The sequence below is a fragment of the Aedes albopictus genome, chromosome 2 (assembly GCF_035046485.1).
Source record: "Aedes albopictus strain Foshan chromosome 2, AalbF5, whole genome shotgun sequence".
Lineage (NCBI taxonomy): Eukaryota > Metazoa > Arthropoda > Insecta > Diptera > Culicidae > Aedes > Aedes albopictus.
Genome location: NC_085137.1, coordinates 449,873,721 through 449,893,181, shown reverse-complemented (window position 1 = coordinate 449,893,181; position 19,461 = coordinate 449,873,721). Strand labels below are relative to the sequence as shown.

The 19,461-nt window shown below is 39.5% G+C and overlaps 2 protein-coding genes across 8 annotated transcripts in view; both read right to left on the bottom strand.

The window, feature by feature from the left end:
* The window catches only part of LOC134288589 (uncharacterized protein DDB_G0283357-like), a 498,750-nt gene that overhangs the window by 198,732 nt on the left and 280,557 nt on the right, over positions 1–19,461 (bottom strand). The gene's annotated exons all lie outside the window — the stretch shown is intronic.
* The window catches only part of LOC109419671 (carbonic anhydrase 1), a 111,928-nt gene that overhangs the window by 1,820 nt on the left and 90,647 nt on the right, over positions 1–19,461 (bottom strand). For all 7 annotated transcript variants that reach the window (XM_062853872.1, XM_029870060.2, XM_062853873.1 and 4 more), the window contains exons 5-6: positions 7,606–7,744; positions 7,215–7,548 (exon numbers count right to left, since the gene is read on the bottom strand). In XM_062853872.1, coding sequence (XP_062709856.1) covers positions 7,215–7,548; positions 7,606–7,744 — 473 coding nt within the window. The remainder of the gene's footprint in view (positions 1–7,214; positions 7,549–7,605; positions 7,745–19,461) is intronic.

Here is a 19,461-nt window from a genome sequence, read left to right as displayed (position 1 = left end):
CAACCCAAGTAACAATGAATGCTGAACAGTGATAGTATTAGCTGAACAATAGTTGATTAATGGTGTCAATGGCTGAACACAGTGACAGCTGTATATTGGTCTGAAGTATGGCTTGTTCAACCTCTTTAATCAGCAATGCATAGATGGCTGAATGTGAATATCAAAGTAAATAGAATACTATTCATCTGGGTAACCAGCTCTAAAACATACCTCAACATGCAGAATTAATCATCTGTTGTTCAACCTTTAATCAAATAATTTTTGACAGCTGACCCAAGCATGGTTTTCATGAAGTCCACATCGCTTCTTCAGCCAATACAGACTTAGTTCAACTTATGTTCTTGACTATTCAGACACAACAAGTAATGCTCTTGTTTACAAGGATATGTATATTATTGCGTGTGGTGTAGGCGTTAAGGTGAGTGACTATAAATCAGAAGGTCCGAGTTCAATTCCCAGTTTCCCACAGATTAATCTATACATTCCTAGAAATAGACGCAGCTAATGGTAAAAACAGGCTAACGAAAGTGTTTTTATTTTATTTTTACACAATTATTAAGTTTAATAGATTATTGATTAAGCGCATATTAGGCCTTAAATAAGCCTTCCAATGAACCTCAAGTCAGCTAAAGGTTGAATAAAATCACCAACATTAGATGTTAAGGAGCTGAATAAAGGATTGTACCTCTTGTGCTCAGCTTTTGTTGAAATGAAGACTGATTTAAAATAGTTGGAGAAACGTGTGTACAGCATCAAATTGTTACTTGGGAAGTGACTTATTTAAGGAAGAAAAACTGTCTATGCATTTCCTTGTCGAAAAATTCATACAGAGATTATTTCAGGAACTTCTCCAAGAATTTTTCTTGTGATTTCAAAAGAAAATTTAGAAAAAAATCTTATTGGAACTAGTCTATTGGTTTCTTCAGGATTTTTTCCAGGGATTTTCATGAAATTCTTCCAAAGGTTACTTCAGAAATTTCTGAATTCTTTCAAGGATTCATTACAAATTCATTAAGCAATTTTTCGCAGGGATTTCTCCAGGAATTTCTCGCGAAATTCTTGTTGGCATTGTCTAGAGGTTTCCCAAGAAATTCCTCCAGAGATTCTTAAAAAAGTGTCATTTCGGCAGAATTTTGTTCACAGTTTCTTGCAGAATTACATATTGAAATTCTAGCAAGGTCTTTCTAGAGATTTTTGCTGAAGTTCCTTCAGAGATTTTTTCAAGAATTCCAGTTTCAGTTTTTTTGCAGGAATTCTTCCAGATTTTTTTCTGAAATTCCTCCAGCGGTTCTTTCAGGTATTCCTCCATATATTCTCCTGGGGTTCCATCAATAATTACTCCAGACATTTTCTCAGCAGTTCTTCTAAAATTCCTCCACGAATTATTCTGGGCATTTCTCCAGAAATTTCTCCAAAAAAAACTCTCAAGCTTCTGGAAGTTTCTCCAAGGATTTCTCCAAAACTTTCTCCAGATATTCCTCAAAGGATTGCTTCATAATTTCATTTAGGGATTTATTGAGACCATTTTAAGGTATCCTATCAGACATTTAATCGGCGATCCTACTGAAGTTTTTTCGGAGCTTTATTCCTTGGCACTGCTCAAACATGTCTTTAAGAAATAATTCTAGGTGTACCTGTAGAGAATTCTTCTATACTTCCAGGTATTCCTTAAGAGATTACTTCGAAAAACCGTTACCTTCAGAAATTTTCTCAGTAAATCGTTGAGGAATCCTTCAGGACTTTGGATTACAAACATTTTAGGAGGACTTCCTCTCATATCTTGAAAAATTGTACAAGAAACTCCGCGAAACTTTTCATCTGATGTATCTCCAGGAATTCTTTCAGGTATTGCTTAAGAAATTTCACTAAGAATTCCTTTGGAAACTCCTCAAGAGCGTCCAGGACAAATCATTACAGGAATTTCCTCGGAGACTCCTCCAAAAGAGAAATATTTTTAAGAATTCTTTCGGAGGATTATTCCAGTAATTCCTCCAGAGATTACTTCAGAAATTGCATTGGGTTTTTCGTTTCCAAAATTTCTCCGAAGGATCTCGGCAAGTATCTTCCAGAGTTCTTTCAGAGGATTCCTTCAGAAATTAAAAATTCCTCCAGTAAGGGACCGTCCATAAATGACGCAGCTTTTAAGGGGGGAGGGGGAGTCTGGGATCGTGTGACGAGCCATGTGCATATTAGGTATTATTATAATTAATATTTATTAAAGACACTTTACCACACATATTAGGTAAGGGAAAATATGCTACGAGGGGGGAGGAGGGAGTCAAAAATCGGCCAAAAAATGCTACGTCATTTATAGGCGCTCCCTGATTGTTATGCAAATTTATGGAAAAACGACTGCAAACATATTTAAAGGAGTCCCAGGAGATATTTCTGACGGAATCGTAAGAGAATTTAAATAAATACCCGTTGTAGATATTTTTACAGGAATCTCTGAAGGAATTAAAAAAAAAAACTTTAGAATGGATTTGCGTAGGATTTTTAAAATGTGAATTATATGAAAACAATCCATGTAAGACCTTAAGAAGAAATCGTTTGATATAATTCCCAATAAAATCCTCAAAAGACTGAAAGAATCCCGGGAGATATTTTCTGACAAAATCACTGAAAAAATTTAAGAAATAATTCATAAAGAATCCCTGAAGGGATTTTTAAAGGTATTCAAGTGAAATTTTTGAAGGAATCTTGGAAAATCCCAGAATAAATACTTGGATTACACTTGCTGGAACTTCAAGAGAATTTATTGAGAAACTTTAGAAGAGTTTCTACAGAAATGCGTCACTAGAGTAGCCGGAGGATTTTCTATAGAAAATTCTGTAGCAATCCGTGGACCGACATAGCCACAGCTGTAATGGCACGACCTTCAGGATGACCATCCTGAGGGTGATGGGTTCGATTCCCGGTCAGTCCAGGAAGATTTCGTTCCTTGACTTTCTTGGGCATACAGTTTCTTCGTGCCTGCCACATGACATACACATGCAAGATGGTCATTGACAGAGGAAGCTCTCAGTTAATAACTGTGGAAGTGCCCATAGCGCAATGTAGTTGAGAAGCAGATTTTTTTTACTAGTGGGGACGTTACTCTAAGAAAAAGAAGAGGAAGAATAAGAAGAATAAGAAGAAGAATAAGAAGAAGAATAAGAAGAAGAATAAGAAGAAGAAGAAGAAGAAGAAGAAGAAGAAGAAGAAGAAGAAGAAGAAGAAGAAGAAGAAGAAGAAGAAGAAGACGAAGAAGTTGAAAAAGCTGAAAAATAGATTTTAAATTTCTAATAGAATTTCAGTAGAAATGTCTGAATAAACGAAAAAAATTCTAGAGCATTGGAAGAAATGCTGGAGGAATTTCTGGTAAATTATACGGAATAATACCACTGGAACTCCAGAAATAATTTCTTTATAAATTTCTACAGGAATCTCTGGAGGAACTCTTGATTATATAACTAAAAGAAATAATAGCAAAATACCTGGAGGAATGTTTGCTTGGCTTTCTGGATGAATCCATGAAGTAATTCGTGGAGACATTCTCGCGGATATTTGAAACGGAAACCCTGGAGAAATTCCCAAAGAAATTTCTGCAGGAGTTTCTGAAGGAACCACAGGAATAAATGTTACATATTGGCCTTTACTGGCATTTAACTTGATTTGCTGGTATGTCTGCAACATACTGGATAAACTAGTAAATAATTAAAGGTCGCACAATGTTGCTAATTGACAAATTGAAAGATGAATTTTCAAAAAAAAAAAATCGCTTTCTGCTGGGATTCGAACCCATGATTCCGTATTCCTTAGACCGGCGCTTTAACCAACTTAACCACATAGCAAGTAACAATTTGGGTTCTAATCCCACCACCATTTTTTCACAAACTCATCTCTCAATAAGTCTGCTAATTGACAATCTATGCTTTCTACTAAAAATTTGTCACCAATAACCGGAATGTTTTATAAAAAAAACGCTGACCAAAAAAACCTCTGAAACAATCTTTGAAAAATTCTGACCGTGGAGAGATGAACAACCTTTTACCTGAAAATCTCAACATCAAAGAATTACAAAACTTCTATGCCCCTGGAAAATCTTCTGATATGGATTTTATAAAGGACACACGTTCTTTTAATATGAAGTAATTCCAGGAGAAGTTTTTTTTTATCTGTATTAACGAGATTTTTAGCCCTGGGCTAGTTCATCTCGGGACTCACGCTTTACTTCCCTTCCGAAAGAAGAACTCACATTTTGCGAGTTTGTCGGAAGTGGGATTCGGTCCCAGGTCCTCGGCGTGATAGTCAAGTGTTCTAACCATCACACCAGGTTCGCTCCTCCCCAGGAGAAGTTTCAGAAAAAAGCCATGGAAAACTTCCTTGGTGAAATTTCTGAAGAAATTTTAAATGGCGTACACAGGAAGCCCTGGAGAAATTTCGTAAAGATTCCCTGGATATTTTTTTGAAGAATATTTAATAGGTTTTAATAATGAATTCCTGAAGTAATCCAACAAAACGCTATTTTGGAAGGGATCCACGGAAAATTTTCAAAAGAAATCTCTGGAGAAATTTCTGAAGAAATCCTTAAAATTATTTGTATTAAGAAATTTGATGATTTTTTATGAATCCCAGGAAGATTATCTAATGAATCCCTTTGGATTTATCTTAACGGATCCTTAAAAAACTTACGAAGGAAACCTTGGAAGAAGTTCCAAAGAAGTTGTAAGAATTTATAAAGGAATTTGGAATTTAAATTTTCTAAAATCGCTGGAAGTATTTTCCGAGAAGATCCATGGAGCAGTTACTGGCAGGAAAACATGTAAAGGCTTTTAAGAACTCCAGTCTTCAGTTCTCCATTTCCGGATGAATCTTTAGGGAACTTTAGAGGAATCTATAAACATTCTGTGGATTTTTTTGTAGAAATCTCTGGCGTAGCTCTTGAAGCAATTCTCAGAGAAATTAGAAGCAATACTAGTAGAAATTTATGAAAATTTCATGGAAGACTTTGTAAAGAAATCACAGGAGGATTTTTCAAAAAAGTATCTGCATAACTTTAGATAGAAATCAATGGTAGATTTTTTGAAGAAATCAGAGCATGCATTTCTAAATGAATCTTTCTAGATATTTGTGGAGGTTTTTGGAAAAAATCTGAAAAAATACTGCAGGATTTAAACGTTTACGCAGTCTTCAAAAGTAGATTGCACCAATTGCGTACAGTCCGCTAAACTAGACAAACGAAAATTGTCATGTACCAACAACATGATAGTTATAGTTAGACGAAACATAAGACCAAAAACAAACAATTAGTTACCCCTGAAGATGACATAAAACCTCAGAGTTGAAACGTCGGGTAAACAATAATTCGTATTGAATACTGCGTAGCTGTTTAAACCCTGCAGTATGTTTGATTGATTTCATGGAAGAATTTCAGAAACAATTCCGCAAGATTTTCTAAAATGAACCTTTGAGAAATTATTGGATGAATATCTAATGGAATTCCTTTTACATTTTTGAAAAAAAAAAATACTTAGAGCAACTCCTGGGGAAATAGTTTCCAAAGAAATCCTTCGAGGAATTTCTAAAGAAATATCTAGAAGAAATTGTGAAGACAACGCAAACGAGTTTTTAAAGGAACCCTTTGAAACTTCAATTACACGGAGGAATGTCTGATGGAATCCCTGGAAGCCTGAATATCACAGCGATTTTGTTTTGCACGTGTGAGAGTACAAAAATTATTCACATAGGTGGCTTTCTTATTTTTAGGAGCAGCCATTTTCAATGCCATAAAAGTGATGTATTTTAACGTACGGAGGCACCAAAAATTGACATTCCTAGTCTCTGCCTCAATTGGGATATTAAAAATAATTTAAAAACAAATTTGACACGATCAAAAATTATTCAAAAAATTAGAAAATCATTGTAGAGTCAATTTTTTTTTGTCGATTCACACACGTTGACTATGCTTTTTCTTAGGAGCGAAAACTCATAAACAACATATTTTTGGCTTAGGCTAACTCTGCCTTAGAAATATTTCGATGATATACTCATTATTACCTCCTGGTTGCTTCCTACGAGAAAATCTCACTGGTGGTTCTTAAGTAGCACAATTTCTCCAGCATGAGATTCTTGGAAAAGATTCCTGGAAAAACTTCCGGAAGAATACAGAGGAAATTTGAGAGGAACTCCTGACAACACTAAAGGAATTGTTCCAGATTGTCAAAAAAAAATGAGGAAACTATCGGAGGAGTTACTGAATGAACCAAGCAAAGTCCTAAAGAAGTTCATGAAAAAAAAAAAAACTACAGAAAAATTTAAAGAGGAACTTCCAAAGGAACTGGAAGGACTTCCGGAAGCACTGCTGATTAAAAATTCTTTGAGGAATTGTTCCGTTGTCTCCTAATCTCAAGAGAAACATTTTTAGGGATTCCTGGATGTTTCTAGGGAAATATTTGTAAGAAGTCCTCAGAGGAATTTTTGGGTGGAATTATCTTCAAGCAATTTGGAGGAATTACTCGGAAGATACCCTTTGAAGAAATCACTTAACTACTACTAGGTTAGTAAAGGCTCAAAATTTTATTAAATTCGATTCACTGGTTTCGGAGATACGGCAGTTAAAAAACTAGCTGTCTGTGAATAGTGTTTTACGAGAACGGTTCTAGCTGCACGAAAGATTTATCAATCGAGCTCAAATTACACATATAATAGGTTGACAAACAGTCAAAATATGAGAATTTTTGATGCACTCTATGAAAATTTACAGCATTTTGAACTTTTTTTGTGAGACTTTCTATCTCATTTATTTTGGCAACCCCCTGTACTATAGCTTTGTTCTCCTTTGTTTGATTGAGCTGCAAATCACATAGACAAAGGTGGAGTCTATGCAGGCTATATACATACTTCTCTAATCGCGGTTCCACGCGGAGAATTTTCCATTTTTCTGATTCACTTACACCTTCAACGTAACAATCGCACTAGGCTTGCGCTACAAAGGTGGTTGATCTGCAATACGATACGGCAATACCATTTCGCGCTGTATGTATTCGCAAGATTGAGAGATTAAAAATAAATCCCTTGATATAAGTAATGCCATTAAAATTTTTCCTCCACGTTTGCTGCATTCTCACGTGTTTTATTAAAACGATCGCAATGACTGGCATTGAAAAGGTCATGGTTTGTTTTTGTCAGAGTTGTCTTATCTTACGTACATATTGTGAAAATTTAAAAATTACCTGCGAATGTGACAGCAGAATCGGTTCCTTGAAATCGATCCACGTGACCACTTCGCTGCACGGAGGAGTCGTTAGCGATCCGTCGTAGGTGTAGTAGTGTAGCGTATCGTGGGCAATAAGATCCTTCAACGACGGTGGGCTGGTGAAAGTGGTTGATTTGTGAGCATTGGTGATGTTTCCCAGCAGCGTTACAAATTCCTCATAAAGTGGGTTGGCCTTTTCTGACACCTCGTAGAAGAAGGCCAACACCGTCAGACCGTCCGAGTGCTCCAGAGCCGTTTTGGCGTTTTTGTACTCCTGCTTGAAGAACACCACGTGTAGTTCCATGGGGAAGCTGTGATCGAAATAAGAAATTTTAATATAAAACAAAAAAAAATATCCGGAAACCTACATGTGATTGTCGATCATGTCCTCGCTGCCGAAGGTGTCGTTGTCGCCCCAGTGGAAGTGCAGCTGCGAGTACTGGTAGGTTCCATTCAAAGGTCCTCCCGCGATCGTTGGAATGTGATCGGATTTCATGGTGACGGCCACTGTGTGGTGAGGAGAAAGAGAGTTTCGATTATTTTTAGCTCTTTGGTACGAGGGAAGGTGACGGGTACCGCGTGCCACCGAATTAGCAATAATTAGTTAGATAATTGCCAGATCATTCAATTCCACTTCGTCAATCAGCACCAGAGTGCCAAAATTAGAGTCCGGGGAAACGCGAGGATGGCACACTTTAAGCATGAAATGACAAATTTAGGTGAGGTCGCTTGCCGATTTGATTTGACCGAAAACGCATGAACGACTGAATTGTTGATTCAACTAGTTTTCTGAATTTTTAGAACTCGGTAAGCTGATGATTGTTATTAGTGTAGAATAATAACGCGAATTTTCCAGAATGTAGTTTGGCCCAACCCATGCAACATTTTGATGACCATCTCAGCGCTTTCAGGTTTTTTTTTTATAATAGGTAATTTAGAAATGTATCTACAGATTTCTTGATAAATTTTTCATCATGGATAACTCTAGACAGAAACCGTTAACCCGAGAGCGGTTGCATCGTGCACTTAGTACACGCACCATTAAAAATAAACGCTTGTGGTACAAGTCGGTAAAGGTGGTCGAAGAAGTGACTGCTCGTGGGTTAATAACACTAGTTTACAAAATCAAACGAATCGTGAACTTCTGTCAACGACCAAAATGTTTAAAGCATAATTTAGCGCTGATTTCGAAACCGTGCTTCAAAAAATTTAAAGTTAGATTTTGAGTTTTAGCTCAATATCAAGTTTTATAACTTTTTAAAATATGGAATTTAATAAAATTCAAATATCTTGCGTTTTGATCAACCAATTTCAACAGTATGCGTGAATAATACACCGCGTAAATACGTCGCGAATTTTCACCTTCGATATTTACCTTATTACTGGTGTTTCGTTGCGCGAATAATACCAACGCCAACCGGACGTGTAGATAAATTGACTACGGACAGTTTTTCCCTCGCTTCGGTTGGAATAGTCAATTAAACACATTACTTTGTGGCCGCAGAATCGGCTCACAAATTTCCAAATAAGGGAACAGACAGCATCCATTGTTCCAGTATCATCGATACCGAACAACTTTTTCTACTACCGTAATAGTGTTGATAGTGCTACAACTACACGTTCGAGCCGTGAGCGCAAAAGTTGTGAGTGACCGTCGCTGTATTAGGTAGTGCACGCAGAAATAAAAACAACACCGATTGATCAACTGGACAGTGGGGAAAAACGGCTAAAATTGTCCATTATCTGAATCCAAATTTGGGGTAGGTAACAGGTGACTGTTACCCATCATTTCCTCGAATACCGAGTGAAAGGAATGCCAATAGCATAGCAGATAGGACAGACGCAATGAAATCTCCCTACGGGGGCGACCCCGGAGGGTCCCTGGGTCCAAGATATCCTAGTTTCATGGACCCACAGAATGAATTCGGAAGGCTAACGATATTGCTTATGACCGGCAAAGATGGAGCCGCTCTACCGGCAGACCCGGTTCTGATAGGAATGAGTATTGAATCGGTAGTAGGAGATAAAGCGATTGAATCAGCCAAAAGCGAGGACCGTGGCGCGCGCTACATCCTCCGAATTCGGAATCAAGCACACGTGACCAAGTTATTGAACACAACCACTCTTCTCGATGGAACTGAAATCACGATCATCCCACATCCACGGCTTAATACGAGCAAATGTGTAATTTTCTCGTTTGACGCCATGCGCTACTCGGAGGCAGAAGCGCTCGAAAAACTGCGCAGCCAAAATGTATCGCATGTCAAAAGAATCACGCGGAACGATAACGGCAATGTAATCAACACTCCAATCCTAATCTTAACGTTCAATCAAACCACATACCCTAGCCACGTAAAAATTGGACTTCTGTATGTTGAAACTCGTCCGTTTTATCCAAACCCGCTTCTGTGCTACGCTTGCTTCCAATACGGTCATCCCAAACTGCGATGCAGAGGCCCGATCCGATGTAACAACTGCTCCGATGAACACGATGGAGAAAACTGCCAAGCTCCGGCTTACTGCTGCAGCTGTCAAGGTGGACACCGCCCTGGAAACAGAAAATGTCCGGTGTATCAAAAGGAAACCGCAATTGTCAAACTGAAGGTGGACGCAAATCTATCGTACCCAGAAGCCAGGAGACGGATCGAAGAAGGACATGGCTCATACGCACAGGTCGCCTCCCAATCCCGATTAGATGTCACGAAATTTGAAGAACTAATGGCCGAAAGCAAAAGAAAGGACGAAACCATTTCCAAATTACTTGAAGACAACAAAAAGAAGGACGAAATGATACTGAAACTCTTCGAAGAACTTAAGGCGAAATCTACGCAGATGGAATCCCTTGAGCGAAAGGTAGATGCTCTACAATCGGAACTCACCACATCACTGAAAAGTTCTCAAACGGAATGCTTCGAGGAAAATGCAGAGGGATTACAGTCGCAGCACACACCTCCGACCAATAAGCAGGCAAACGCTGCAGCTCTACCATCACCCGTTTCACAGTATGGTCCACGACCGCAACCCAAACCAGGCATCAAAACTACGACCCACGACTCCTCTGAAGGACCTGGATCACCTCCCAAAAAAACCATGAAACCCGCTGCGACAAACCTGGAACTGGAAGCAATGATAGAATACATCGAAGAAGATGATGGAGAAATCGTAGATATTACGGATGGCGAACCTATATCACCAAGAGACAAGGCTTTCGCCCAGGTTCTTCAAGACACAAATGCATCCAAATCCAACCGCATTAACCAGCACATCTAACCAGATCACCATCCAAAATGCAGAATCTCCTATACCAAGTAACAGTACCATCAGTGAGGAAAGGTTTGGGAGCGGGGAAAGTGTAGTACCCCTCCCACTTCCACAAGCGGAAGCGCATCTGAGTGGAGGACCTGTCCGGGACGTCATACCCCAACCCGTAGATGGGAAATCCCTCAGTGCGGCCTTTGAAGACAGCAACCGAAGAAGCCAACGAACTACTAAACCAAGAACAAACGCAAACCCCGATATCAACACAAATTGCAACCGAATCAGCGAACGTTCCATGGGTTTCGGAAACCCTAGGCCTTGCCCCACACTGACCCCGACAGGGAAAAACATTCAGCAATATGTGTGTGACCCTCTGGAGGCAGTAGGTGTGGGGGGCCTGATATCTCAGGCAAGTACATTCAACCATACAACCGGAACAACAACGTATGCAGCCTCACAATTTCTTTCAGTTCCCACCCTGGCCACTTGTGGAGGGAGCTGGACAAATCGAATCGGTAACCACGAATCACCCAGCCGACTCAGGATCCCCGTAGTACCCGATCTTTCAACCAGCGAACTCGACCAGTCTCAACCAACTCAACTCGCGGCAACAAGGTTGCGCAATAGTAGACCACCACTACCGTCATATGTAGTATCCGATTCCGTGGCCTATGATCAAATGCTTCAAGTTCAGCAGATGCCTCATTCCAGCAGTGCTACAATAGACCGGCCCACATTTTCAAGTGCTACAACCACATACAGATCAATACCCGAAGATACCCCACAAAGAATCGAACGATGTCCACCTCCACAGACACCGAACCGTTCGGTGTCTACTACATCGGACAGCTTTGGTACAGTGACCCGGCTCGCGTTACAGTGGAATATCAATGGTCTACTAAATAATCTCAGCGATCTACAACTACTAACGCACGTAAACCCGCCGCATACTCTGGTACTACAAGAGCTTCACTGCAGAGATTCAGATGGCTGTGCCTTTAACCGACTTCTACAAGGACAGTATATATGGTACATAAAAACGGGATCAACTCTCTTCCAAAATACTGCGATAGCTGTAAACCGATCAATCCCACATAAACTGGTTAAACTCGACACCACTCTCACCGCACTGGCAGTCAGAGTAGAACTTCCCTTTCCACATACAATTGTTTCATTGTATCTTCAGCAAAATGGAACCGGAAATATAGAACTTCTTCTGCAACAGCTGCTCGATCAACTCGAAAAACCATATCTACTGCTAGGTAACTTTAATAGCCACCATTACGCGTGGGGCTCATCAAAAACTGACAAAAGAGGGGCGGCAATACTAGAAGTAGCTGAAAAAAACGACCTCATAGTGCTGAACGACGGAAACGCAACCTTTTCACGTGGGGATTATCAATCTTGCATCGATGTTTCGCTGGCTTCCAGCGAAATAATTAAGTTCTTGAGGTGGAATATCCACACTGATCTGATGGGCAGTGATCATCACCCAATCGAAATTCACACCTCAGATCTATTGCCAGAAACAACAAGACGGCCACGATGGCGTCTCGACGAAGGAAACTGGGAGAACTACGAGCGGGATATTCAGGACTTAGTGGAACCTAACACAACCTATGATCCTGAGGTATTGGGAGAACTAATCCTTGATGCAGCAAAGGCCAATATTCCAAGGAGAAGCAGCAAACCAGGGAAGAAAGCGTTGCATTGGTGGAACGACGTTACGAAAGCGGCAGTGAAAGCTCGCAGAAAATCTCTCCGTAGACGCAAGCGAACCCCCAAGGATCACCCAGATTGGAACCAGATCAACCAAGAATACCAACAACGGCGAAACGAATGTAGAAACATAATCCGAAAAGCGAAAAATGACTCTTGGGAAGAATTTCTTGAAGGTTTCGATAGTAGTCAATCCACCACTGAAATGTGGCGAAGAGTGAATGCTTTGAGTGGCAAAAGAAGATCACATGGTATTGCAATCCGGAAAAATGGCACCGTTTCACGAGATTCTAGCTTTGTAGCCAACAGTTTTGGCGAATATTTCGAGAAAATCTCATCATGCGCGCTGTATTCACCAAGCTTCTTAGCCGCCCAAAAGAATAAGAACACATTACCGATAGTCAATCCTGTAACTCCCGACGATAACAACAAACGCGACTTCAATGTACCTTTTACAATTGAAGAGCTGTTTTTTGCCCTCGACTCTGCCAAAGGAAAGTCTGCAGGACCGGATGAACTAAGCTACATATTCTTTAAGCGTCTTCCTCTCCAGGTCAAAATATCTCTCCTTGAAAGTTTTAACCACGTCTGGACAACCGGAGTATTCCCAACTAGATGGACGCATAGTTTAATAGTCCCTATACCAAAACACAAAACAGGTTCAAGTGACCCAAGCGACTATCGCCCGATTGCGCTAACCAGTTGCGCATGTAAAATCATGGAACGTATGGTGAATAGGCGCCTTATAACCGCGCTGCAGGACAAGTTGGACGAAAGACAGCATGCTTTTCTCAAAGGCAGGGGAACCGGGACATATTTTGCTTCCCTAGCTCAAGTAATCGACGATGCTTTATCGAATGGTCTACACGTGGATTTAGCTGCTCTAGATTTGTCTAAAGCGTACAACAGAGTTTGGCGCCCAGAAGTTCTTCAACGACTCGTAGACTGGGGCTTCGTGGGGAACATCAGAAAATTTATTCAAGGATTCCTGGAACGCAGAACTTTCCAAGTGCTGATTGGCAATACGCGTTCCAGAGTCTTTCAGGAGGAAACGGGAGTACCCCAAGGATCCGTGCTCGCAGTAACTTTGTTCTTGATCGCCATGAACTCCGTCTTCGAACGACTGCCAAAAGGTATTTTCATTTTCGTATACGCCGATGACATTGTCATCGTCGTAGTTGGAAAACATCCGAAGATAATTCGAAGGAAACTACAAGCTGCCGTACGAGCGGTCGCTAAATGGGCAGAAACCGTAGGATTTGCCATGGCAGCTGAGAAATGTTCAATTTCGCACTGCTGTACATTTGGACACCACCCATGGAAAAACCCAGTCAAAATAGGAAATAGTGAAATCCCCTTCAAAAAAGAGCTGCGAATACTAGGTGTCATATTCGATAGGAGATGCAGTTTCGAATCCCATTTCAACGCAGTAAAGAAGGACACGGAGTGCAGAATGCGACTGATTAAAGCAATAAGTGGCAGACATAAAACAAACAATCGGAAATCGCTCTTCAACATCGCTCGTAGCATCGTTATTAGCAAGCTTCTGTATGGATTAGAAATTACCATTCGCTCCTTCGAGGCTCTAATCCGTATTCTCAGCCCAGTATACAACAGGATACTTCGCTCCACTTCCGGCCTACTTCCCAGCTCACCTACTCTAGCTACATGTGTGGAAGCCGGTGAACTCCCGTTTCATTATCTTATAACCATTGCAGCAGCTAATAGGGCAATAAGCTACCTTGAAAAAACATACGGAGACAACAGCAACATTTTTGTCCTCGAAAAAGCCAAACACCTAGTTAGAGAGAACGCCAACATCAGTTTCCCACCGATAGCACAAGTTTATCGTGTTGGAGACCGCCAATGGAATCAATCCTGCCCAACGATCGACTGGACAGTGAAACACAGCGTTCGAGCTGGAGACTCGGCTCCCAAAGTGTCTGCAGTACTCAACAACCTGCTAAACACTAAATACAGCCATCACGACAAAATTTTCACAGATGGATCTAAAGCCGGTGGAACTGTAGGAGTTGGAGTATATAGCAATAACTTTGGCATTGCACGAAGGGTTCCCGATGAATTCTCCGTATTTTCTTCTGAAGCAGCAGCTATTTGCCTCGCCATCAATCAGATTACCGATCCTTCTGCTCCTACTATTATCCTCACGGACTCGGCAAGCGTTCTCTCAGCACTAGAAAACCCACGGCAGACACACTCCATAGTTCAAGAAATTGAGGCTGAAATGCCTTCAAATACTACACTATGCTGGATACCCGGGCACTGCGGCATTAGAGGTAATGAGGAAGCGGACCGTCTAGCAAACCGAGGAAGAAGCTCAAGAATGTGGAACCTTAGCATACCAGCAATCGACGCACGACAAACTATTCAGCAAAACGTGCTTCAGTCATGGCAGCAACAGTGGTTGACCAATCGCGATATTTTCCTTAGAAAAATCAAAACGGACATCGGAAAGTGGAACGACCGAAAATTGCGCAGGGAACAACAAATCTTGTCACGCCTTAGAGTCGGACACACAAGGATAACGCATCCACACTACTTTTCGAACAGCGATAGGCCAATATGTCCGGCATGCACAGTTCCGGTTACCGTAGAACATCTTCTAATCAACTGTCCAAAGTTTGAAACAATTAGACTTAATATGCATTTACAAACCAGTATTGCAGATATTCTACAAAATTCCAATGTAACTGAATCAAAACTAATAGCATTTTTGAAAGCAACCAAATTATACTCTGAAATTTAACCGTTCGATATAAATGTTAGTAATAATAAGTTCATTAAACAGCGACATCAGAGAGGTGAACCAGCGTCTGGCTGAAAGCCTCTTTAATAAAGAAAAAAAAAAAAAACCAATTTCAAATCTATTTCCATAAATTAAAAGCTGAATACAATACCATTCGATCATCTGAATGCTGGTTTTGCGTCAGATTGATGAAATTTAAGATATTGTTGAGTTTTAGGGACGATCTCCTTAAATTTTGGCAAAATTTCCAAAAATTTATGAGGAAATGTATTTTTTTTTCAACAAGAAAAAAACAATTTAAAAATTCTTTCATATAAAGGCGAGTTACAGTAAAAAATTCAGCTAAATCGGAGCATTGATTACGGAGAATGAGGTGAATGAAGTGAGCGACTTTGCTTAAAAATAGAACAAAATTCGATTTCAATTCATCAACCTTGTATGGAAAATCGAAAAAAATTTCCGCTCTACTGTAATTTTTTTCTTCACGTTTTCAAACTCAGTGCATGATTCTACACCAAAAATGATCATCAGCTTACCGAGTTCAAAAATGCTGTAAACTAGTGTAATATATCCAGAGATAGAGAATCTATCAGGAGTTCTTACATATATAGTTCAAAGTTTGCTTTACGTTCTACGATTTTTTTTTAATTCGTCTAGCAATTGCTGCAGTAGTTCTTCAAAACGAATGTTGCACCAAAAAAAAAAAAATTAAAAATATCAGTTGTTTAATTACTTGGTCACGACGATAATTTTCGAATGCTGTCTTAAATTGGTAATAAAAATTGTCTCGTGGTGTCGCGTTACGTTGGAATGTGTCATTAGCGTTAACGTTTAGCAAGTCACAAAAATTAGTAGGTGGTAAGCAGTGACACGCGCTGTATAGGGGTCGCCCCCTTTCCGACCGTTACCTAAGCGCGGAAATATAGAAATACTTTTTCCTCTCATCATAGAGATAACAAGGTATACGATTGCAATTACAAACGTGGTTGTAAGAACGGAGAATGGAAATGATGCCTAGCTAGACAACTTTACATCCCATCATAGACATTATAAGTATTTGGAAAATTAGAGCCCAATTAGGCCGGAACAAATCTCATTTTCTTCTTTTGTCACTTTGCTCTCTGACTCGTCAAGGGGAGGGATGATAAATAATAAATGTATTTAATGAAAAATTAGCCAAACAATTGGGCAAAATCATCAAACTCGTCGGATTTGTTAACCCTCGAGCGATCGCGCTGTTGTATTTTGTACAACACGTTGAAAAAATCTCGCTTTGGTTTCTCAGCATTAGCGTGGTGCTGATGCAGGTAGTCAACCAGTTACGGCAGGTTAAGAAATTTTCTCGATGACTCTAATTTCACTTTAAAATTTGAAATTTTCTTAAATAATTTATTTGTGTCCCTCCTCAAAATGTGGAATTCCAATAAAAAATTGCCATGGTGGGGGGGGGGGGGGGGGGGGTTAAAAATTTTCCATGGTGGGGGGGGGGGGGTCTTTGACATAAGAGAAAATCACAATTTGTGTCAGCCTTATTGTACCCTAAATAAACTGAAAATGCTTACAACTTGTTCATGTGGCCCTTAAAACTATTCCTATTGTGAATGGGATTTGTTTTGAAATGAAACAGCTTAAATGATTTGGCTGTAATATCCCACGATTAGTATCATAAGGGCGTAATCTGTGGCGTAATTACAATGATCGATTTTTTTCAATCGACTCGCTCTTTGAACTATTCCATTGCACAGTGTTTTATTTCGCCGATTTCGCGATCAAAATTGAATATCTTCAAAACTAATGATTTTAGGTACATGTTGTCTTCGGAGAAGTTTTTTGATGAAAAAGGGCGCATATTTTGCCAAAATCAGTTTGATGATTAATCCACCTAAAAGTGAGTTAGAAAATTTATTTTTTCTAAACTCACTTTTAGAGCCAAGGTGTCTTCGGCAAAGTTGTAGAGATGTTGAGATGTTTATTAAAGTTGTAGAGAATCAAAATACAAAAAACTTTGCCAAAGACACCAATGTCCTATGTCTTCAAAATTTTGAGATACAAAGAATTTAGTATAAAAACCCCTTAAAACCAGTTTTTTCAGTATAACTCTTGACTGGTATTTTATTAATTTTTCAAACCATCTACAAAGTTATTACAAATGACAAAATACATGTTTTTATAGAAGGAATCAAGATTCTATCTCTTATAGGAAAAAAGTTATTACTGATTTCTTCTTAGTTTAGATCAACTTTAACCTTAAAAATCTCCATTCTACGCAAAATTACGCAGCTGAAATTTTGACAGCTGATTCTGCTATGTTTTTACTATCACGTAACGGTAATAACTTTTGTACACTTCAGGAAACACAGCCTTTTTAAACTAAACAAATGTCTGATATTTTTCATTTTTCAGCTTAAATTTTTTTCCATTTCCCTCAACCTTTGTCAAATAATAGTCAATGATATTCTATACTCAACTGAATACGTTGCAACGCGTAAATCTGTAATAACTTTTTTCCTATAAGAGATAGAATCTTGATTCCTTCTACAAAAACATGTATTTTGTCATTTGCGATAACTTTGTAGAAGGTTTGAAAAATTAATAAAATACCAGTCAAGAGTTATACTGAAAAAACAGGTTTTAAGGGGGTTTTATACTAAATTCTTTGTATCTCAAAATTTTGAAGACATAGGACATTGGTGTCTTTGGCAAAGTTTTTTGTATTTTGATTCTCTACAACTTTGCCCAAGACACCTTGGCTCTAAAAGTGAGTTTAGAAAAAATAAATTTTCTAACTCACTTTTAGGTGGATTAATCATCAAACTAATTTTTGCAAAATATGCGCCCTTTTTCATCAAAAAACTTCTCCGAAGACAACATGTACCTAAAATCATTAGTTTTGAAGATATTCAATTTTGATCGCGAAATCGGCGAAATAAAACACTGTGCATTGAGGGGGATAAGTGTTCATCTGTGTTTATGATGTAGTCTAGTTGATCAAGTTGACCCCGCATGAGAAAATCGATGAGTGTAAGTTTGCCAACTTAACCGATGCGTTAAGCGCATGTGTAATGTGTATTCAGCACGACCATGCTGAGGGTGATGGGTTCGATTCCTAAAAAGGTCAAGGAACTTTTCGTTGGAACTTTCTTAAATTATACCTGTCGTACGATATACACATGCAAAATAGTCATTGGCAGAGGAAGCATTCAGTTAATGACTGTGGAAGTCCTTATACAACACTGCTGAGATTCAAGCATTGCCCGCGTATAATACTCAATCCGATATATGAAGCTCCCAAGACTGAGGGCTATTGTCAGAGTATGTATTCTGTAGATATCATGAAACAAGAGAAATTTTAATATTTTGGATTTCACTCTGAAGAACCTCTAGTAAGCAATTGAAGGAGAAATCTCTAAGAAAAATCCTGATAGAAAACTCTTGTAAAATAATTATTAGAATAATTGAATAATTTTTATCCTATCAAAATTTCTTATGGTATGCCTACTGACGATGATCAAATTCTAGATGAAATCATTGTATCAAGTAATTTGTCCCGTTCAAATAAGTTTCAAATTTGTTTTTGGAGGTTCAAATCCTTTTCTCAAGGGCATTTTAAGGGGTTCAATGGAGCATTTCAGGAGGATCTAGGGCCGCTCCTGAAACAAAATAGCAAGCAAGCAGAGTACACATCGTAGTTGCCACTCTGTTATTGACCAAAATAATCGAAGTTGCACAGAGAACCAATGAATATAGGGCTTGGCAGTAGCTATCAATTATCAATGCACACATTTAGTCAATAATGGCGTCAAAAGTTAAAAGTCAATAAAGGGAAGGAATGTTAGTTCAGCAACCGTTGCTATTAGAAACCGTAAAATCCATAGCATCTCCACATTTGTCGCGAGAAGGAGTGTTTGTTAGTACGGCAGAGTAAGGCGTGAATCTAGGACACATCTTTGGTAGGTGATATCAGAGATGGCTTTTCACCGTAGCGATTCACTGTGGTGTCAGTTTATCGACCACACTGAGGATTTAAACATTTTCACCGCACCAAAAAGCCAGTTCCTCTTGTTTTGGGTGGTGGGTAGACCAAGCGCTAGTGTGCGCTCTTGATTGTTCGCTTTGGATCGAGTGTGACTCACTCTTTCGCGCGCATCGCTCTCACGCGCTCTGCCGTGTTTTCACCCAGCAGTCACCGAATCCGCGCCATGGTGTCACTGGCGCGAGAACTCTCCGGTGTTTCACCGCAGTGTACACCCTGGCACAAAAACCCCACTGTAGCGCGTTCTAAGTATAGACACTATAGATTCCATAGACTTGCGGAGACGAAGACAACTGTACTGCCCCCACTCGCATAACAGTCCCATCTTTGCTGGGATTCCTATGCATATGGGACAGTTATGCGAGTGGGGGCAGTGTAGCCAAACGAACTGTCAGTTCGTGTAGTCGCTGAGCACATCTTTACTTGTGCCAATTATTTTCAGTGTGC